Source organism: Pseudophryne corroboree, chromosome 7 (assembly GCF_028390025.1).
Source record: "Pseudophryne corroboree isolate aPseCor3 chromosome 7, aPseCor3.hap2, whole genome shotgun sequence".
NCBI lineage: Eukaryota > Metazoa > Chordata > Amphibia > Anura > Myobatrachidae > Pseudophryne > Pseudophryne corroboree.
The window spans coordinates 346,591,828-346,615,018 of NC_086450.1; the positions used below are offsets into that span (position 1 = coordinate 346,591,828).

The 23,191-nt window shown below is 47.4% G+C and overlaps 1 protein-coding gene across 3 annotated transcripts in view; it reads left to right on the forward strand.

Moving 5' to 3' along the window:
• TMC5 (transmembrane channel like 5) overlaps positions 1-23,191 on the forward strand; it is a 383,751-nt gene that overhangs the window by 260,601 nt on the left and 99,959 nt on the right. For all 3 annotated transcript variants that reach the window (XM_063934401.1, XM_063934400.1, XM_063934399.1), the window contains one exon: positions 119-270. In XM_063934401.1, coding sequence (XP_063790471.1) covers positions 119-270 — 152 coding nt within the window. The remainder of the gene's footprint in view (positions 1-118; positions 271-23,191) is intronic.

Consider the following 23,191-nt stretch of genomic DNA (forward strand, 5'->3'; position numbering starts at 1 on the left):
ATCCTGGGATCCCGACGATCCCGATCCCGGTATTGGCCACCCTAATATTTACCTATAAACAGCTTAAGTTTTACATTCATAAAGGAACATTTCAGTAAATTCCTGCTTTCTTTTCCAGGGCTATTTTGCAAATACAGTTTTGTACTATGGATTTTACACAAATGGCACCATCAGGAAGGAAGCCAATCTAGCACCATACAACATGCAATTAGCATATATATTGACTATTGGATTGTATCTGGCAACCTGTTTCCTAATTCTGCTCTTCAGGTAATATGGCTTGTTCTGCAAAGCTTCCATACTGCACATCATTGTACAAAGAAATGGGGATTTTAAAAGAAAAATGTATAGAAATATTAGTGTATATATATATATATATATATATATATATATATATCCGTAGTTGAGAGTGCACTCACCAGTCTAGTCATGGCATCTATGAAAGTTTTTTATTTCAGCATGGGTACAAACAGCGTGCAGACGTTTCGGTCCCCCCTGGGACCTTTGTCAAGGTTCAAATATACTAAGCACCATATCACAATATATACCCCTTTCAGTTATACACAGTGACATATCAAAAATGTGGAGGTAGAATAGACACACAGAAACATCACGCCGGCGGAAATACACAAGGAACACGTGACCGGTGGAACGCATTACCACTTTACAACTACGCGGAAGCGGGACCAGCGGATAATACGCAGTGGAACGCATCAGTAAGACGCACCTCCCGTCTAGGGCGATACGTCACATCCTCTGTCATTACTCACATAAGACGCTATATAGAGCCTCTATCGTTGCTAAGCAACCTACACGTTACATGACATATATAATCTACTCTCATTAATCTCAGCGTTATAGTGCCAACGGTCATATAGCCATATCATACAATCACCTATATATGAAGGCACAAACTTAACAAATAGGTAAGTATAGATATTGGGAACATGAGTGATATAAGTTGAAAACATATAAACGAAGGTACATCTTGGAACATATATATTGACTTTCTCTATCGTCTAAGTGGATGCTGGGGTTCCTGAAAGGACCATGGGGAATAGCGGCTCCGCAGGAGACAGGGCACAAAAAGTAAAGCTTTTTCCGATCAGGTGGTGTGCACTGGCTCCTCCCCCTATGACCCTCCTCCAGACTCCAGTTAGATTTTTGTGCCCGGCCGAGAAGGGTGCAATCTAGGTGGCTCTCCTAAAGAGCTGCTTAGAAAAAGTTTAGCTAGGTTTTTTATTTTACAGTGATTCCTGCTGGCAACAGGATCACTGCAGCGAGGGACTGAGGGGAGAAGGAGTCAACTCACCTGCGTGCAGGATGGATTGGCTTCTTGGCTACTGGACATCAAGCTCCAGAGGGACGATCACAGGTACAGCCTGGATGGTCACCGGAGCCACGCCGCCGGCCCCCTTGCAGATGCTGAAGACAGAAGAGGTCCAGAATCGGCGGCTGAAGACTCCTGCAGTCTTCAAAAGGTAGCGCACAGCACTGCAGCTGTGCGCCATTTTCCTCTCAGCACACTTCACACGGCAGTCACTGAGGGTGCAGGGCGCTGGGAGGGGGGCGCCCTGGGAGGCAAAATGATTACCTATAAAGGCTAAAAATACCTCACATATAGCCCTAGAGGCTATATGGAGATATTTAACCCCTGCCTAATTTTTCTAAATAGCGGGAGACGAGCCCGCCAGAAAAGGGGCGGGGCCTATCTCCTCAGCACACGGCGCCATTTCCTCTCACAGCTCCGCTGGTCAGGACGGCTCCCAAGTCTCTCCCCTGCACTGCACTACAGAAACAGGGTAAAACAGAGAGGGGGGGGCACATTTATGGCGATATTTTGATATAACAAAGCAGCTATAAGGGAGCACTTATTATAAGGCTATCCCTGATATATATATAGCGCTTTTGGTGTGTGCTGGCAAACTCTCCCTCTGTCTCCCCAAAGGGCTAGTGGGTCCTGTCTTCGTTAGGAGCATTCCCTGTGTGTCTGCTGTGTGTCGGTACGTGTGTGTCGACATGTATGAGGACGATATTGGTGTGGAGGCGGAGCAATTGCCAAATATGAGGATGTCACCCCCTAGGGAGTCGACACCGGAATGGATGCCTTTATTTATGGAACTACGGGATAGTGTCAACACGCTAAAGCAGTCGTTTGACGACATGAGACGGCCGGACAATCAATTAGTGCCTGTCCAGGCGACTCAAACACCGTCAGGGGCTGTGAAACGCCCTTTGCCTCAGTCGGTCGACACAGACCCAGACACAGGCGATGACTCCAGTGGTGACGGTGACGAATCAACCGTATTTTCCAGTAGGGCCACACGTTATATGATTTTGGCAATGAAGGAGGCGTTACATTTAGCTGATACTACAGGTACCACTAAACAGGGTATTATGTGGGGTATGAAAAAACTACCTATAGTTTTTCCTGAATCAGAAGAATTAAATGACGTGTGTAATGAAGCGTGGGTTGCCCCTGATAAAAAGCTGATAATTTCAAAGAAATTATTGGCATTATACCCTTTCCCGCCAGAGGTTAGGGAGCGCTGGGAAACACCTCCTAGGGTGGACAAGGCGCTAACACGCTTATCGAAACAAGTGGCGTTACCCTCTCCTGAGACGGCCGCACTTAAAGATCCATCAGATAGGAGGATGGAAAATATCCAAAAAAGTATATACACACATGCAGGTGTTATACTACGACCAGCTGTAGCGACTGCCTGGATGGGCAGTGCTGGGGTAGTTTGGTCAGAGTCCCTGATTGAAAATATTGATACCCTGGACAGGGACAATATTTTACTGTCGTTAGAACAAATAAAGGATGCATTTCTTTATATGCGTGATGCACAGAGGGATATCTGCACACTGGCATCACGGGTAAGTGCTATGTCCATTTCGGCCAGAAGAGCTTTATGGACGCGACAGTGGACAGGCGATGCGGATTCAAAACGGCATATGGAAGTTTTGCCGTATAAAGGGGAGGAGTTATTTGGAGTCGGTCTATCAGATTTGGTGGCCACGGCTACAGCCGGGAAATCCACCTTTCTACCTCAAGTCACTCCCCCACAGAAAAAGGCACCGACTTTTCAACCGCAGCCCTTTCGTTCCTTTAAAAATAAGAGAGCAAAGGGCTATTCATATCTGCCACGAGGCAAAGGTCGAGGGAAGAGACAGCAACACGCAGCTCCTTCCCAGGAACAGAAGCCCTCCCCGGCTTCTACAAAAGCCTCAGCATGACGCTGGGGCTTCTCAAGCGGACTCGGGGACGGTGGGCGGTCGTCTCAAAAATTACAGCGCGCAGTGGGCTCACTCGCAGGTAGATCCCTGGATCCTGCAGATAATATCTCAAGGGTACAGGTTGGAATTAGAGACGGATCCACCTCGCCGTTTCCTGAAGTCTGCTTTACCAACGTCCCCCTCCGAAAGGGAGACGGTTTTGGAAGCCATTCACAAGCTGTACTCTCAGCAGGTGATAGTCAAGGTACCTCTTCTACAACAAGGGAAGGGGTATTATTCCACTCTTTTTGTGGTACCGAAGCCGGATGGCTCGGTAAGGCCTATTCTAAATCTGAAGTCCTTGAACCTGTACATAAAGAAGTTCAAGTTCAAAATGGAGTCACTCAGAGCAGTGATAGCGAACCTGGAAGAGGGGGACTTTCTGGTATCCTTGGACATCAAGGATGCGTATCTCCACGTTCCAATTTACCCCTCACACCAGGGGTACCTCAGGTTCGTTGTACAAAACTGTCACTATCAGTTTCAGACGCTGCCGTTCGGATTGTCCACGGCACCTCGGATCTTTACAAAGGTAATGGCCGAGATGATGATTCTTCTTCGAAGAAAAGGCGTATTAATTATCCCATACTTGGACGATCTCCTAATAAGGGCGAGGTCCAGAGAACAGCTAGAGATGGGCTTAGCACTGTCTCAAGAAGTGCTAAAACAGCACGGGTGGATTCTGAATATTCCAAAATCCCAGTTAATGCCGACAACTCGTCTGCTGTTCCTAGGGATGATTCTGGACACGGTTCAGAAAAAGGTTTTTCTCCCGGAGGAAAAAGCCAAGGAGTTATCCGAGCTTGTCAGGAACCTCCTAAAACCAGGAAAGGTGTCTGTACATCAATGCACAAGAGTCCTGGGAAAAATGGTGGCTTCTTACGAAGCAATTCCATTCGGCAGATTCCACGCAAGAATTTTCCAAAGGGATCTGTTGGACAAATGGTCAGGGTCGCATCTTCAGATGCACCTACGGATAACCCTGTCTCCAAGGACAAGGGTGTCTCTTCTGTGGTGGTTGCAGAGTCCTCATCTATTGGAGGGCCGCAGATTCGGCATACAGGATTGGATCCTGGTGACCACGGACGCCAGCCTGAGAGGCTGGGGAGCAGTCACACAAGGAAGAAACTTCCAGGGAGTATGGACGAGCCTGGAAACGTCTCTTCACATAAACATTCTGGAACTAAGAGCAATATACAATGCTCTAAGCCAGGCAGAACCTCTGCTTCAGGGAAAACCGGTGTTGATCCAGTCGGACAACATCACGGCAGTCGCCCATGTGAACAGACAGGGCGGCACAAGAAGCAGGAGTGCAATGGCAGAAGCTGCAAGGATTCTTCGCTGGGCAGAGAATCATGTGATAGCGCTGTCAGCAGTGTTCATCCCGGGAGTGGACAACTGGGAAGCAGACTTCCTCAGCAGACACGATCTTCACCCGGGAGAGTGGGGACTTCATCCAGAAGTCTTCCACATGCTGGTAACCCGTTGGGAAAGACCAATGGTGGACATGATGGCGTCTCGCCTCAACAAAAAACTGGACAGGTATTGCGCCAGGTCAAGAGATCCGCAGGCAATAGCTGTGGACGCGCTGGTAACGCCTTGGGTGTACCAGTCGGTGTATGTGTTTCCTCCTCTGCCTCTCATACCAAAAGTATTGAGAATTATACGGCAAAGAGGCGTAAGAACGATACTAGTGGTTCCGGATTGGCCAAGAAGGACTTGGTACCCGGAACTTCAAGAGATGATCACGGAAGATCCGTGGCCTCTACCTCTAAGGAGGGACTTGCTTCAGCAGGGTCCCTGTCTGTTTCAAGACTTACCGCGGCTGCGTTTGACGGCATGGCGGTTGAACGCCGGATCCTAATGGAAAAAGGCATGCCGGAAGAAGTCATTCCTACTTTGATTAAAGCAAGGAAAGAAGTAACCGTGCAACATTATCACCGAATTTGGCGAAAATATGTTGCGTGGTGCGAAGATCGGAGTGCTCCGACGGAGGAATTTCAACTGGGTCGATTCCTACATTTCCTGCAATCAGGATTGTCTATGGGTCTCAAATTGGGATCTATTAAGGTTCAAATTTCGGCCCTGTCGATTTTCTTTCAAAAAGAATTGGCTTCAGTCCCTGAAGTCCAGACCTTTGTTAAGGGAGTGCTGCATATACAGCCCCCTGTGGTGCCTCCAGTGGCACCGTGGGATCTCAATGTAGTTTTGGATTTTCTAAAATCTCATTGGTTTGAACCACTAAATAAGGTGGATTTGAAATATCTCACTTGGAAAGTGACCATGCTTCTAGCCCTGGCTTCTGCCAGGAGAGTGTCAGAATTGGCAGCTTTATCTTACAAAAGCCCATATCTGATTTTCCATTCGGACAGGGCAGAACTGCGGACTCGTCCGCATTTTCTCCCTAAGGTGGTGTCAGCATTTCATCTGAACCAGCCTATTGTAGTGCCTGCGGCTACAAGTGACTTGGAGGACTCCAAGTTACTGGACGTTGTCAGAGCATTAAAAATATATATTGCAAGAACAGCTGGAGTCAGAAAATCTGACTCGTTGTTTATATTGTATGCACCCAACAAGATGGGTGCTCCTGCGTCTAAGCAGACGATTGCTCGTTGGATCTGTAGCACAATCCAGCTGGCACATTCTGTGGCAGGCCTGCCACAGCCTAAATCTGTAAAGGCCCACTCCACAAGGAAGGTGGGCTCATCTTGGGCGGCTGCCCGAGGGGTCTCGGCATTACAACTTTGCCGAGCAGCTACGTGGTCAGGGGAGAACACGTTTGTAAAATTTTACAAATTTGATACTCTGGCTAAGGAGGACCTGGAGTTCTCTCATTCGGTGCTGCAGAGTCATCCGCACTCTCCCGCCCGTTTGGGAGCTTTGGTATAATCCCCATGGTCCTTTCAGGAACCCCAGCATCCACTAGGACGATAGAGAAAATAAGATTTTACTTACCGATAAATCTATTTCTCGGAGTCCGTAGTGGATGCTGGGCGCCCATCCCAAGTGCGGATTATCTGCATAAATTGTACATAGTTATTGTTAACTTATTCGGGTTATTGTTGTAGGAAGCCATCTTTCAGAGGCTCCGCTGTTATCATACTGTTAACTGGGTTTAGATCACAAGTTGTACGGTGTGATTGGTGTGGCTGGTATGAGTCTTACCCGGGATTCAAAATCCTCCCTTATTGTGTACGCTCGTCCGGGCACAGTACCTAACTGGAGTCTGGAGGAGGGTCATAGGGGGAGGAGCCAGTGCACACCACCTGATCGGAAAAAGCTTTACTTTTTGTGCCCTGTCTCCTGCGGAGCCGCTATTCCCCATGGTCCTTTCAGGAACCCCAGCATCCACTACGGACTCCGAGAAATAGATTTATCGGTAAGTAAAATCTTATTATTGGATTGTATCTGGCAACCTGTTTCCTAATTCTGCTCTTCAGGTAATATGGCTTGTTCTGCAAAACTTCCATACTGCACATCATTGTACAAAGAAATGGGGATTTTACAAGAAAAATGTATAGAAATATTAGTGTATGTATGTATATATATATATATATATATATATATATATACATATATACATATACACAATGGTACAAAAAAGTATTTGGACAGACACCGATAGTGCAAGTTGACCCACTTAAAAAGATGAGAGAGATCTGTAATTTCCATCATAGGTACACTTCAACTGTGAGAGACAGAATCTGAAAAAAAACCCAGGAAATCACATTGTATGATTTTTAAACAATTTACTTGTATATTCTTGTGGAAAATAAATATTTGGACACCTACCAAGCAGCAAGATTTCTGGCTCTCACAAACCTGTTACTTCTTCTTTAAGAAGCTCTTCTATCCTCCACTCACCTGTATTAATGGCACCTGTTTGAACTGGTTATATGTATAAAAGACACCTGTCCACACCCTCAAATAGTCAGACTGCTACCTCTCAACCATGGCCAAGACCAGAGAGCTGTCTAAGGACACCAGGGACAAAATTGTAGAGCTGCACAAGGCTGGGATGAGCTACTCGACATTAGGCAAGCAGCTTGGTGAGAAGAGATCAACTGTTGGCGCAATTATTAAAAAAATTGAAGAAATACAAGATCACTGACAATCTCCCTCGACCTGGGGCTCCATGCAAGATCTCACCTCGTGGGGTATCATTGATCTTGAGAACGGTGAGGAATCAGCCCAGAACTACACGGGGGGACCTGGTCAATGACCTCAAGAGAGCTGGGACCACAGTCACAAAGGTTACCATTAGTAACACACTACGTTGTCATGGATTGAAATTCTGCAGCGCCCGAAAGGTCCCCTTGCTTAAGCCAGCACATGTCCAGGCCCGGCTAAAGTTTGCCAGTGACCATCTGGATGATCCAGAGGAGGATTGGGAGAATGTAATGTGGTTAGATGAGAGGAAAATCGAACTTTTTGGTATAAACTCCACTCGCCGTGTTTGGAGGGAGAAGAATGATGAATGGCATCCCAAGAACACCATACCTACTGTGAAGCATGGGGGTGGAAACATCATGCTTTGGGGCTGCTTTTCTGCAAAGGGGATAGGACGACTGATCCGTATTAAGGAGAGGATGAATGGGGCCATGTATCATGAGATTTTGGGCAAAAACCTCCTTCCCTCAGTAAGAGCATTGAAGATGGAACGTGGCTGGGTCTTCCAATATGACAATGACCCCAAACACACCGCCCGGGCAACTAAGGAGTGGCTCCGTAAGAAGCATTTAAAGATCCTGGAGTGGCCTAGCCAGTCTCCAGACCTCAACCCAATAGAAAATCTGTGGAGGGAGCTGAATGTCCGTGTTGCCCGGCGACAGCCCCAAAACATGACAGATCTAGAGAAGATCTGCATGGAAGAGTGGGATAAAATACCTGCTACAGTGTGTGCAAACCTGGTCAAGAACTACAGGAAACATTTGACCTCTGTAATTGCCAACCGAGGTTATATTACAAAGTATTGAGTTAAACTTTTTGATTGTCCAAATATTTATTTTCCGCAAGAATATACAAATAAATTGTCTAAAAATCATACAATGTGATTTCCTAGTTTTTTTTTCAGATTCTGTCTCTCACAGTTGAAGTGTACCTATGATGGAAATTACAGACCTCTCTCATCTTTTTAAGTGGGTCAACTTGCACAATCGGTGGCTGTACAAATACTTTTTTGCCCCACTGTGTATATATATATATATATATATATATATACACTGCTCAAAAAAATAAAGGGAACACTTAAACAACACAATGTAACTCCAAGTCAGTCACACTTCTGTGAAATCAAACTGTCCACTTAGGAAGCAACACTGATTGACAATCAATTTCACATGCTGTTATGCAAATGGAATAGACAACAGGTGGAAATTATAGGCAATTAGCAAGACACCCCCAATTAAGGAGTTGTTCTGCAGGTGGTGACCACAGACCACTTCTCAGCTCCTATGCTTTCTGGCTTATGTTTTGGTCACTTTTGAAAGCTGGCGGTGCTTTCACTCTAGTGGTAGCATGAGACGGAGTCTACAACCCAGACAAGTGGCTCAGGTAGTGCAGCTCATCCAGGATGGCACATCAATGCGAGCTGTGGCAAGAAGGTTTGCTGTGTCTGTCAGCGTAGTGTCCAGAGCATGGAGGCGCTACCAGGAGACAGGTCAGTACATCAGGAGACGTAGAGGAGGCCGTAGGAGGGCAACAACCCAGCAGCAGGACCGCTACTTCCGCCTTTGTGCAAGGAGGAACAGGAGGAGCACTGCCAGAGCCCTGCAAAATGACCTCCAGCATGCCACAAATGTGCATGTGTCTACTCAGACGATCAGAAACAGACTCCATGAGGGTGGTATGAGAGCCCGACGTCCACAGGTGGGGGTTGTGCTTACAGCCCAACACCGTGCAGGACTTTTGGCATTTGCCAGAGAACACCAAGATTGGCAAATTCGCCACTGGCACCCTGTGCTCTTCACAGATGAAAGCAGGTTCTCACTGAGCACATGTGACAGACGTGACAGAGTCTGGAGACGCCAAGGAGAACGTTCTACTGCCTGCAACATCCTCCAGCATGACCTGTTTGGCAGTGGGTCAGTAATGGTGTGAGGTGGCATTTCTTTGGGGGGCCGCACAGCCCTCCATGTGCTCGCCAGAGGTAGCCTGACTGCCATTAGGTACCGAGATGAGATCCTCAAACCCCTTGTGAGACCATATGCTGGTGCGGTTGGCCCTGGGTTCCTCCTAATGCAAGACAATGCTAGACCTCATGTGGCTGGAGTGTGTCAGCAGTTCCTGCAAGACGAAGGCATTGATGCTATGGACTGGCCGACCCATTCCCCAGACCTGAATCCAATTGAGCACATCTGGGACATCATGTCTCGCTCCATCCACCAATGCCACGTTGCACCACAGACTGTCCAGGAGTTGGCGGATGCTTTAGTCCAGGTCTGGGAGGAGATCCCTCAGGAGACCATCCACCACCTCATCAGGAGCATGCCCAGGCGTTGTAGGGAGGTCATACAGGCACGTGGAGGCCACACACACTACTGAGTCTCATTTTGACTTGTTTTAAGGACATTACATCAAAGTTGGATCAGCCTGTAGTGTGTTTTTCCACTTTAATTTTGAGTGTGACTCCAAATCCAGACCTCCATGGGTTAATAAATTTGATTTCCATTGATAATTTTTGTGTGATTTTGTTGTCAGCACATTCAACTATGTAAAGAACAAAGTATTTAATAAGAATATTTCATTCATTCAGATCTAGGATGTGTTATTTTAGTGTTCCCTTTATTTTTTTGAGCAGTGTATATATATATATATATATATATAGCACTTGTATTTCTTGACTTTTATTTACAAAATAGTCTGTGTATTGACCTGAACACTGCACAGAAGGTACAGTACCGTGCGGTCCTCACACCCCCCCAGAAAAGTTTGGCAGAGGGCACAGATATCCTGGCATGGGGAGCTGCTGTCATGTCCCATAATTGAGCTGAACCCAGAAGAGCGGGTGCACACTCATGCCACACAGTTACTGTGTGTGTGAGAGTCTCCTGTCACTCCACCTACAGCTCGTTGCCCTATTTGGATAAGAGACGGCTTACATCACTGCTGAGCAGTGGCGGTTCTTGCCACGGGCAAGCGGTACTTTTGCCCGGGGCGCCGCCTTCCGGAGGGCGCCGGCGCCATCCGGAGGGCGCCGCACCAGGGCAAGATCCGCCACTGTGCCCCCCGTAGTGCCCTGCTGTACCCCCCCGCTTTGAAGGGAACCAGACGCGTAGCGTCTAGTTTCCCTTCATGGAGAGGACCTTAGTTGTGCGGTGCGCGATGACGTCATCGCGTCATCGCGCACCGCACAGCAAAGGTCCTCTCCATGAAGGGAAACTAGACGCTACGGTCTAGTTTCCCTTCGTCTTGAGGACCTCTGCTGTGCGATGCGCGATGACGTCATCGCGCACCGCACAGCATAGTGGCACAGACACTAGGGGTCATAATTGACCTCTAGTGTCTATGCTGTTCTATGGGAGAGACGTAATAACGTCTCTCCCATAGATCGAAGAGAACAGAGGAGAGGAGAAGAGCGGCGCCGCCGGCGGAGGGGGTCTGGATCAGGAACGGGGATGGTAAGTATAGTTTTTATTTATTTTTATTTTTCCTTTCAGCGAGCTGACCACGCCCCCAATCGAAGCCACGCCCCCCATATTTTGCCCGGGGCGCCACAGATCACAGAACCGGCCCTGCTGCTGAGCACTAAGTGGCGTATACTTGGGGCCCGGTACAGGTGTTCCCCTTTGACCCTCCCTGTCACCGGCCCTGCTTATTATTTCTCCCTACAAAATCTCTCTCGTGCTGACCTCTCTATCCCGTCACTGCAATGTTATATTAAGACACCAGTGTTGGGAGATCGAGTGTGGAAAGGTGCAGCAGTAGTGTTATACACTTTCTTCTACATCAGTGACTGAACCTGTACCTCTATTTCTCTATTTTGACCAAACAGCCCTGCACACATATTACTATCATTAAGGACTGTTACTAAAACTGTGCAACTTATATATATATGGTTCTCTTCAATCTGTGGAACAATATGATGTGCTATCAGCACAGTATACTGATCCATTGACATAGTATCCCTTTGTAACATCTTTAATCACTGTGAGTCCTTAAAGGCATAACTTATGAGGTCAGATGCTGAAATTCGAGATTCTAACTGCCCTTACGTTTACCTCTCTCGCAAACTGCTTTAAAGAGGCACATGTATGTTGTTTACAAGAGTGGACAAAAGTTGATGATATAGAGATATATGCTGTTCTTATGTTTACCTGTCAAACTGCTTTAAAGAGGCACTTGTATGTTGTTTACAAAAGTGGACAAATGTAATGATATAGAGACATACGCTGTTCTGATCCATTATGAAAACAGTATACTGATATAGTAATATGGCTTTCTCATACGTCCTAGAGGATGCTGGGGTCCACTTCATGACCATGGGGTATAGACGGCTCCGCAGGAGCCATGAGCACTCTTAAGACTTTTCAATGGGTGTGAACTGGCTTCTCCCTCTATGCCCCTCCTCCAGACCTCAGTTTTAGAAATGTGCCCAGGCATACTGGATGCACTCGATGAGCTCTACTGAGTTTCTCTGAAAAGACTTATGTTAGGTTTTTTATTTTCAGGGAGAACTGCTGGCAACAGACTCCCTGCTTCGTGGGACTGAGGGGGCAGAAGTAGGAACCAACTTCCTGAAGAGTTTCATGGCTCTGCTTCTGGCTGACAGGACACCATTAGCTCCTGAAGGGAACTGAACGCTAGCCGTGCCTAGATGCTCACTCCCACAGCACGCCGTCACCCCCTCACAGAGCCAGAAGTCAGAAGACAGGTGAGTAGAAGAAGACAGATCTTCTATCAAGAAAAGTGACGGCTGAGGTACAGCGCGGCTGGCGCGAGCGCAGAGCGCCATTGCTGCCCACACACACAGGCACTGCAGGGTGCAGGGCGCGCAGGGGGGGGGGGGTGCCCTGGGCAGCAAAAACACCTCTATAAACTGGCAAAAAGGGGGCATAAGATGCCCAGGCACAGCCCTACCCCCGCCAGTATAAATATTATGAAAAGTTTCTGAGGTAAAAAGGGAGGAGCTTTTCCTCAGGCAGGCAGCACACTGCTCAGTGCCATGTTCTCCTTAGGCTGCAGAGACATCGCTGGTCCTCCTTCACTTCTGACTACAAGTATCAGGGTGCAAAACAGGGGGGGGGGGGGGCACAAGCGAATTTGGTGCTTTACAAGTGTGTTTTACTCTGTAAAAAGCGCTGCATGTCAGTGGGCATTCTGTGTTCACAGGCATTAGATACTGGCGCTGGGGTTGTGAACTTGCTGCTCCTAAACTGTGTCCCTCTGACAGATTTTACTGTGGTTCTGTCCCCTATAAGTCCCAGTGTGTCTGTGTGTGTGTTGTACACATGTGTAAGACATGTCAGAGGCAGGAAGTTCCTCCCCATGGAGGAAACCATTTTAGGGACACAGAAGTGTAATGTGGTGGCGCTGCCGGCACACCAAGAGCCTGCATGGGTGAAAGAAATACGTGATAGTATGCATCATATCAATAGGAGATTAGATAAGTCTGAATCTCATGCTGAGTGCTGGAGAAAATCTGTGGAGGATGTGATTTTTCAGGGCTCTGTTCTTCCATCCGCAGGCAACCCCTCTGGGTCACATAAGAGACCATGGCCCTCATTCCGAGTTGTTCGCTCGCAAGCTGCTTTTAGCAGCATTGCACACGCTAAGCCGCCGCCTACTGGGAGTGAATCTTAGCTTACCATAATTGCGAACGAAAGATTAGCAGAATTGCGAATAGACACTTCTTAGCAGTTTCTGAGTAGCTCCACACTTACTCGGCAACTGCGATCATTTCAGTCAGTTTCGTTCCTGGTTTGACGTCACAAACACACCCAGCGTTCGCCCAGACACTCCCCCGTTTCTTCAGACACTCCCGCGTTTTTCCCAGAAACGGCAGCGTTTTTTCACACACTCCCATAAAACGGCCAGTTTTCGCCCAGAAACACCCACTTCCTGTCAATCACATTACGATCACCAGAACGAAGAAAAAACCTTGTAATGCCGTGAGTAAAAAACCTAACTGCATAGCAAATTTACTTGGCGCAGTCGCACTGCGGACATTGCGCATGCGCATTAGCGACTAATCGCTCCGTTGCGAAAAAAAAATAACGAGCGAACAACTTGGAATGACCACCCATTTGCGAATATGGGGGGTAATTCCAAGTTGATCGCAGCAGGAAATTTTTTACCAGTTGGGCAAAACCATGTGCACTGCAGGGGGGGCAGATATAACATTTGCAGAGAGAGTTAGATTTGGGTGGGTATTTTGTTTCTGTGCATGGTAAATACTGGCTGCTTTATTTTTACACTGCAATTTAGATTGCAGATTGAACTCACCACACCCAAATCTATCTCTCTCTGCACATGTTATATCTGCCCCCCCCTGCAGTGCACATGGTTTTGCCCAACTGCTAAAAAATTTCCTGCTGCGATCAACTTGGAATTACCTCCATTGTGAATACTGATACTGATACGGACACTGATTCTTGTGTCGACGATAGTGACTCCAGAGAAATAGATCATAAATTGGAAAAAAATATACAATATATGATTGTGGCTATAAGGGAAGTTCTGGAAGTCACGGAAGCCACTCCTGTACCTCAGGAGAAGGCTTATTTCTATAAAGAAAAGAAATCTAAGGTCACTTTCCCTCCTTCCCACGAGCTTAATACACTCTTTGAAGGGATGTGGGTGAATCCCGAAAAGAAATTTCGTATTCCCAAGAGAATTCAGATAGCTTATCCTTTCCCGGTGGAGGACAGGAAATAATGGGAGTCACCCCCTGTGTTAGACAGTGCACTGTCCAGGTTGACAAAGAAGGTAATTCTCCCTGCACCTGGCACAGCTTCACTAAAAGAGCCGGCAGAACGAAAGATGGAAACTACATTGAAATCCATTTATGTTGCCAATGGTACGCTGCTCAGGCCCACGATTGCTTGCGCGTGGGTGAGTAGCGCTATTGAAAAATGGTCAGAAAGCGTGTCATCAGAAATTGACACAATTGATAAAGATGAGATACTTCTTAAGTTAGGGAATATCAAAGACGCTGCCGCATACATGCTAGAAGCGATGAAAGATATTGGACTCTTAAGTTCACAAGCCGCTACCATGGCAGTATCGGCTTGGCGGGCGTTGTGGATTCGCCAGTGGAACGCGGATGCAGATTCCAAAAGAAATATGGAGGCTCTCCCATATAAAGGTGAGGCCTTATTTGGCGATGGACTGGATGCGTTCGTCTCGGTGGCTACCGCAGGTAAGTCAACATTTTTGCCCTCTGCGCCTGCATCGGCAAAAAAGACATATCACCCGCACATATCACCCGCACTTTCGGCCCAATAAATACAAAAAAGCGAGAGGTTCCCCCTTCTTTGCGGATAGGGGAAGGGGAAAGGGAAAGTAGTCCACAGCAGCTTCATGTTCCCAGGAGCAGAAGTCTACCCCTACTTCTGCCAAATCTTCAGCATGACGCTGGGGCTCCTTTGCGGGAGGCCGCTCGGGTGGGGGCACTTCTCAAACTGTTCAGCCAAGGTTGGATTCTGTCTGGCCTGGATCCCTGGGTGTTGCAAATAGTGTCCCAGGGATACAAGTTGGAGTTTCAAGATGTTCCCCTATGCCGATTTTTCGAATCGACCTTGCCAGCTTCTCTTCCAGAAAGGGAAGCAGTAACAGCGGCAATCCAAAAATTATGTCAGGATCAGGTCATAGTCCTGGTACCTTTGTCACAACAAGGGGAGGGGTTTTATTCAAGCCTTTTTGTAGTTCCGAAGCCGGACGGCTCGGTCAGACCGATCCTAAACCTGAAAAATCTGAATCTCTACTTGAAATGATTCAAGTTCAAAATGGAATCACTGAGGGCAGTGATTTCCAGTCTGGAGGAGGGGGACTACATGGTGTCTGTAGACATAAAAGATGCTTACCTGCATGTTCCCATTTATCCTCCTCACCAGGCTTATTTGAGATTCGCGGTTCAGGATTGCCATTACTAATTCCAGACGTTACCTTTCGGTCTCTCCACGGTACCGAGGGTATTCACCAAGGTGATGGTGGAGATGATGGTTCTCCTGCGTCAAAAAGGAGTCAATATAATTCCTTCGGGATTCAGGACTGGCTCCTGGTAACCACGGATGCAAGTCTCTGAGGCTGGGGAGCTGTCACTCAGGGAGAAAGCTTCCAGGGAAAATGGTCAAGTCAGGAAGCCTACGTTCACATAAATGTGCTGGAATTGAGAGCCATTTACAACGGCCTTCAACAAGCGGTACATCTTTTTCAAGATCCAGTCGGACAATGTAACAGCAGTCACGTACATAAACAGGCAGGGCGGAATGAAAAGCAGAGCGGTAATGGCAGAGGTGACGAAGATCCTCCTCTGGGCAGAAAGACATGTAAAGGGTCTGTCGGCAATTTTCATTCCGGGAGTAGACAACTGGGAAGCAGACTTCCTCAGCAGACACAATCTCCATCCAGGAGAGTGGGGCCTCCACCAAGAAGTCTTCATAGAGGTGACAAGTCTTTGGGGAGTTCCTCAAGTAGACATGATGGCATCTCGTCTCAACAAGAAGCTTCAGAAATATTGTTCCAGGTCGAGAGACCCTCAAGCAATAGCAGTGGATGAGCTGGTGGCCCAGTGGGTGTTCCGGTCGGTGTATGTCTTCCCTCCACTTCCGCTGATCCCAAAAGTGATCAGGATCATAAGAAGAATGAGAGTTCTAGCAATCCTCATTGCCCCAGACTGGCCAAGGAGGGCTTGGTACCCAGATCTTCAGGAGTTGCTCATAGAAGATCCTCGGCCTCTTCCTCTTCGCGAGGACCTGCTGCAGCAGGGGCCGTGCGCGTATCAAGACTTACCGCGGCTACGTTTGACGGCATGGCTGTTGAGCACCGGATCCTAGCCTGAAAGGGTGTTCCCAAGGAAGTCATCCCCACCCTTATTCAGTCCAGGAAAGGAGTAATGTCAAAACATTACCACCATATTTGGAGAAAATATGTGTCTTGGTGTGAATCCAAGTAGGCTCCTATGGAAGAGTTTGAGTTGGGACGTTTTCTCCATTTTCTGCAGGCTGGTGTGGAGGCGGGCCTATGATTGGGATCAATCAAGGTCCAGATTTCGTCCTTATTAGTGTTCTTCCAAAAACAATTGGCCTCCCATCCAGAGGTTCAGACCTTTGTGAAAGGGGTTCTGCACATCCAGCCTCCATTTGTGCCTCCAGTGGCACCATGGGACCTTAACGTGGTGTTGCAGTTCCTTCAATCAGATTGGTTTGAGCCTCTACAAGAGATAGAGTTGAAGTTTCTCACTTGGAAAGGGGTGATGCTTTTGGCATTGGCATCCGCACGGCGGGTGTCTGAATTGGGGGCCTTGTCTCACAAGAGCCCTTACCTGTTCTTCCATGAAGATAGGGCAAAGTTAAGGACTCGTCAACATTTTCTTCCGAAGGTGGTTTCATCTTTCCACATAAACCAACCTATTGTGGTGCCAGTAGTTACTGACACGTTCACTGAGTCAAAGTCTCTAGATGTGGTTAGGGCTTTGAAGATTTATGTTGCTAGAACAGCTCAAATATGGAAAACAGAGTCTTTGTTTGTCCTGTATGCTCCCAACAAGATTAGGTGTCCTGCTTCCAAGCAGACTATTGCGCGTTGGATCAGAAGTACGATTCAGCACGCTCATACTACGGCTGGATTGCCGTTACCGACGTCGGTGAAGGCCTATTCCACTAGGAAGGTGGGCTCATCCTGGGCGGCTGTCCGGGGGGGTCTCGGCATTGCAACTTTGCCGAGCAGCTACTTGGTCGGGGTCAAACACATTTGCTAAATTCTACAAGTTTGACACCTTGGCCGATGAAGACCTCAAGTTCGGTCAATCAGTGCTGCAGGGTCATCCGCACTCTCCCGCCTGTACTGGAGCTTTGGTATAAACCCCATGGTCATGAAGTGGACCCCAGCATCCTCTAGGACGTATGAGAAAACAGGATTTTGATACCTACCTGTAAATCCTTTTCTCCTAGTCCGTAGAGGATGCTGGGCGCCCGTCCCAGTGCGTACTTTACCTGCAGTATTGTTATTAGAGTTACACAAGTTGTGTTATATTAGTTTCAGCATGTTGCTGTAATTGGTTCATGCCTGTTGGCGTGTGTTCTGTTGAATGCCATGTTGTGCGGCATGGTTGAGGTGTGAGCTGGTATGTATCTCACCACTAGTTTAAAGTAAATCCTTTCCTCGAAATGTCCGTCTCCCTGGGCACAGTTCCTATAACTGAGGTCTGGAGGAGGGGCATAGAGGGAGGAGCCAGTTCACACCCATTGAAAAGTCTTAAGAGTGCCCATGGCTCCTGCGGAAACGTCTATACCCTATGGTCATGAAGTGGACCCCAGCATCCTCTGCGGACTAGGAGAAAAGGATTTACCGGCAGGTATCAAAATCCTGTTTTTCTCTCTGAACATTAATACTACATGTGTCAATAAGGTGTGTATATATTATGAAATGCATAATTTCCAGTTCCTGCTTAGTCCGGTCCCAGTGCAGTTCCTGCTCAGTCTGGTGCCATTCCGGTTCCTTCTCATTCCGGTGCAATTCTGGTTCCTGCTCATTCCAGCCCCAGTCCGGTTTCTGCTCAGCCCGGCCACAGTCCCGATGGAAGTTACTGCTGTACTGTTCAATTCCTGATGCCTGCCTAACCTAGTGTCCCAGGTTGCTATCCAGTGTTACAGCACTATCCAGAGGCCAGTGTTCCCAACGTCTGCCTACCCAAGTATCCCAGGTTGCTATCCAGTGTTACAGCACTATCCAGAGGCCATTGTTCCCAACGTCTGCCTACCCAAGTGTCCCAGGTGGCTATACAGTGTTACAGCGCAATCCAAAGACCTAGTGTTCCTGATGCCTGCCCCTTCTAGTGTTCCTGGTTGTTTTTCACTATCAAGTTGTTCCAGTTCCTGATTGGATTCCAGCAGCTACCTTCTGTGACTCTTCTAGTCTATCTATCTATCTATCTATCTATCTATCTATCTATCTATCTATCTATCTATCTATCTATCTATCCTGTGTACAGAGAGAGAGAGAGAGAGAGAGAGAGAGAGAGAAAGAGAGAGAATGGACAATAAAGGTTCCAATGTGTTATCACGAGTGCCAGGAAATAGTAGATGCAGTGTAAGTTATGGAAAGTTGTACTCCAAGTTGTGATTTCAACAACTAAGTGTTTATTTACAGCATTTGAAATATACGCAACGTGTCAAGCAGCCAAATTTCTATGTTTGTATAGTAGCATGTATCTATTAACATACGCTCACTGGTGCCGAGGTGGAAGGGGGGGGGGGGGGCAGTCTATTCTCTTTTGCTTTCCATTCGGGATATAGAGCTGATAATTGTAAGTTATATAAGTTTAAATAGTTTACAGAGAAGACATATAGGGGGATATTCAATTATCCGCAAATTCGCGGCAATTTTGCGCCCGAAAATTTTTCGCGGCAATCGGCCGAAAAATGCCGCGAAAACGCTCCGTTTTTCGACCTATTCAATTCCGACCGGGTTTCACATGAAAATTCTTGCAGTGAAAAGTGCAGGTGAAAATGGGGAAATCAGCCTGTACCCCAAAAAATGCTAAACTAACATAGGAAAACAGAAGAGAAGTGTGTTAGAGATCACATTAGAGCGTTTTTGGGGACTTAAATTGTGTGAAATGGCTGTTATATGCATTTTTTAAAAAATGCAAAAAAATTATAGAAAGCAATTTTTTTTGAGCAAAATAAATGCTCTCATTAAATTTTGGGTACATGAAAATGGGTATAAGTATATATTTGGGTCATTTTAGGGTACTTTTAAAAAAAAGTGGAAACAGACCGATTACTCCCATCTGCAAGCCTAAAAAACACCTAAAAGCACCCCAATATACCTGTCCCATACCTTGAACCCCAATTTCCATGACTTTTTACTTTTTCACCCCAAAAATGACATGTCATTATTGGCCAATTAATAATAATTAAAAACTTCAACGTGCCTAATTAGTCATTAAGGGGGGTGTCCCAGGAGTTCTGTACCATATCCAAACATTTTCTCTATCGTCCTAGTGGATGCTGGGGTTCCTGAAAGGACCATGGGGAATAGCGGCTCCGCAGGAGACAGGGCACAAAAAGTAAAGCTTTAGGATCAGGTGGTGTGCACTGGCTCCTCCCCCTATGACCCTCCTCCAAGCCTCAGTTAGATTTTTGTGCCCGGCCGAGAAGGGTGCAATCTAGGTGGCTCTCCTAAAGAGCTGCTTAGAAAAGTTTAGCTTAGGTTTTTTATTTTACAGTGAGTCCTGCTGGCAACAGGATCACTGCAACGAGGGACTTAGGGGAGAAGAAGTGAACTCACCTGCGTGCAGGATGGATTGGCTTCTTTGGCTACTGGACATTAGCTCCAGAGGGACGATCACAGGTACAGCCTGGATGGTCACCGGAGCCTCGCCGCCGGCCCCCTTGCAGATGCTGAAAAGAGAAGAAGGTCCAGAATCGGCGGCAGAAGACTCCTCAGTCTTCTTAAGGTAGCGCACAGCACTGCAGCTGTGCGCCATTGCTCTCAGCACACTTCACACGGCAGTCACTGAGGGTGCAGGGCGCTGGGAGGGGGGCGCCCTGGGAGGCAATGTAAACCTATTTTTTGGCAAAAAATACCTCACATATAGCCTCCGGGGGCTATATGGAGATATTTAACCCCTGCCAGAATCCGTTGAAGAGCGGGAGACGAGCCCACCGAAAAAGGGGCGGGGCCTATCTCCTCAGCACACAGCGCCATTTTCCCTCACAGAAAGGCTGGAGGGAAGGCTCCCAGGCTCTCCCCTGCACTGCACTACAGAAACAGGGTTAAAACAGAGAGGGGGGGCACTAATTTGGCGTTAGAAATATATAAAAAGATGCTATAAGGGAAAACACTTATATAAGGTTGTCCCTATATAATTATAGCGTTTTTTGGTGTGTGCTGGCAAACTCTCCCTCTGTCTCTCCAAAGGGCTAGTGGGTCCTGTCCTCTATCAGAGCATTCCCTGTGTATGTGCTGTGTGTCGGTACGTGTGTGTCGACATGTATGAGGACGATGTTGGTGAGGAGGCGGAGCAATTGCCTGTAATGGTGATGTCACTCTCTAGGGAGTCGACACCGGAATGGATGGCTTATTTAGGGAATTACGTGATAATGTCAACACGCTGCAAGGTCGGTTGACGACATGAGACGGCCGACAAACAATTAGTACCGGTCCAGACGTCTCAAAAACACCGTCAGGGGTTTTAAAACGCCCGTTTACCTTAGTCGGTCGACACAGACACAGACACGGACACTGAATCCAGTGTCGACGGTGAATAAACAAACGTATTCCTTATTAGGGCCACACGTTAAGGGCAATGAAGGAGGTGTTACATATTTCTGATACTACAAGTACCACAAAAGAGGGTATTATGTGGGATGTGAAAAAACTACCTGTAGTTTTTCCTGAATCAGATAAATTAAATGAAGTGTGTGATGATGCGTGGGTTCCCCCCGATAGAAAATTATTGGCGGTATACCCTTTCCCGCCAGAAGTTAGGGCGCGTTGGGAAACACCCCTTAGGGTGGATAAGGCGCTCACACGCTTATCAAAACAAGTGGCGGTACCGTCTATAGATAGGGCCGTCCTCAAGGAGCCAGCTGACAAGAGGCTGGAAAATATCATATAAAAGTATATACACACATACTGGTGTTATACTGCGACCAGCGATCGCCTCAGCCTGGATTTGCAGAGCTGGGGTGGCTTGGTCGGATTCCCTGACTAAAAATATTGATACCCTTGACAGGGACAGTATTTTATTGACTATAGAGCATTTAAAGGATGCATTTCTATATATGCGAGATGCACAGAGGGATATTTGCACTCTGGCATCAAGAGTAAGTGCGATGTCCATATCTGCCAGAAGATGTTTATGGACACGACAGTGGTCAGGTGATGCAGATTCCAAACGGCACAAAGGTGTATTGCCGTATAAAGGAAGAGGAGTTATTTGGGGTCGGTCCATCGGACCTGGTGGCCACGGCAACTGCTGGAAAATCCACCGTTTTTACCCTAAGTCACATCTCTGCAGAAAAAGACACCGTCTTTTCAGCCTCAGTCCTTTCGTCCCTATAAGAGTCATATTTGCCCAGGGATAGAGGAAAGGGAAGAAGACTGCAGCAGGCAGCCCATTCCCAGGAACAGAAGCCTTCCACCGCTTCTGCCAAGCTCTCAGCATGACGCTGGGACCGTACAGGACCCCTGGATCCTACAAGTAGTATCCCAGGGGTACAGATTGGAATGTCGAAACGTTTCCCCCTCGCAGGCTCCTGAAGTCTGCTTTACCAAGGTATCCCTCCGACAAGGAGGCAGTATGGGAAAAAATTCACAAGCTGTATTCCCAGCAGGTGATAATCAAATTACCCCTCCTACAACAAGGAAAGGGGTATTATTCCACACTATATTGTGGTACTGAAGCCAGAAGGCTAGGTGAGACCTATTCTAAATCTAAAAAAATTTGAACACTTACAAAGGTTCAAATCAAGATGGAGTCACTCAGAGCAGTGATAACGAATCACTAAGGGTACCTCAGGTTCGTGGTATAGAACTGTCACTGTCAGTTTCAGACGCTGCCGTTTGGATTGTCCACGGCACCCCGGGTCTTTACCAAGGTAATGGCCGAAATGATGATTCTTCTTCGAAGAAAAGGCGTCTTAATTACCCCTTACTTGGACGATCTCCTGATAAGGGCAAAGTCCAGGGAACAGTTAGAGGTCGGAGTAGCACTATCTCGGATACTGCTACAACAGCACGGATGGATTCTAAATATTCCAAAATCGCAGCTGATCCTGACGACACGTCTGCTGTGCCTAGGGATGATTCTGGACACAGTCCAGAAAAAGGTGTTTCTCCCGGAAGAGAAAGCCAGGGAGTTATCCGAGCTAGTCAAGAACCTCCTAAAACCAGGAAAAGTGTCAGTGCATCATTGCACAAGGGTCCTGGTAAAAATGGTGGCTTCCTACGAAGCAATTCCATTCGGCAGATTTCACGCAAGAACTTTTCAGTGGGATCTGCTGGACAAATGGTCCGGATCGCATCTTCAGATGCATCAGCGGATAACCCTATATCCAAGGACAAGGGTGTCTCTCCTGTGGTGGTTACAGAGTGCTCATCTTCTAGAGGGCCGCAGATTCGGCATTCAGGATTGGATGCTGGTGACCACGGAGGCCAGCCCGAGAGGCTGGGGAGCAGTCACACAAGGAAAAAATTTCCAGGGAGTGTGATCAAGTCTGGAGACTTTTCTCCACATAAATATACTGGAGCTAAGGGTAAATTTATAATGCTCTAAGCTTAGCAAGACCTCTGCTTCAAGGTCAGCCGGTATTGATCCAGTGGGAAAAACATCACGGCAGTCGCCCACGTAAACAGACAGGGCGGCACAAGAAGCAGGAGGGCAATGGCAAAAACTGCAAGGACTTTTCGCTGGGCGGAAAATCATGTGATAGCACTGTCAGCAGTGTTTCATTCCGGGAGTGGAAACTGGGAAGCAGACTTCCTCAGCAGGCACGACCTCCACCCGGGAGAGTGGAAACTTCATCGGGAAGTTTTTCCACATGATTGTGAACCGTTGGGAAATACCAAAGGTGGACATGATGGCGTCCCGTCTGAACAAAAAACGGGACAGGTATTGCGCCAGGTCAAGAGACCCTCAGGCAATAGCTGTGGACGTTCTGGTAACACCGTGGGTGTACCAGTCGGTGTATGTGTTCCCTCCTCTGCTTCTCATACCTAAGGTACTGAGAATTATAAGACGTAG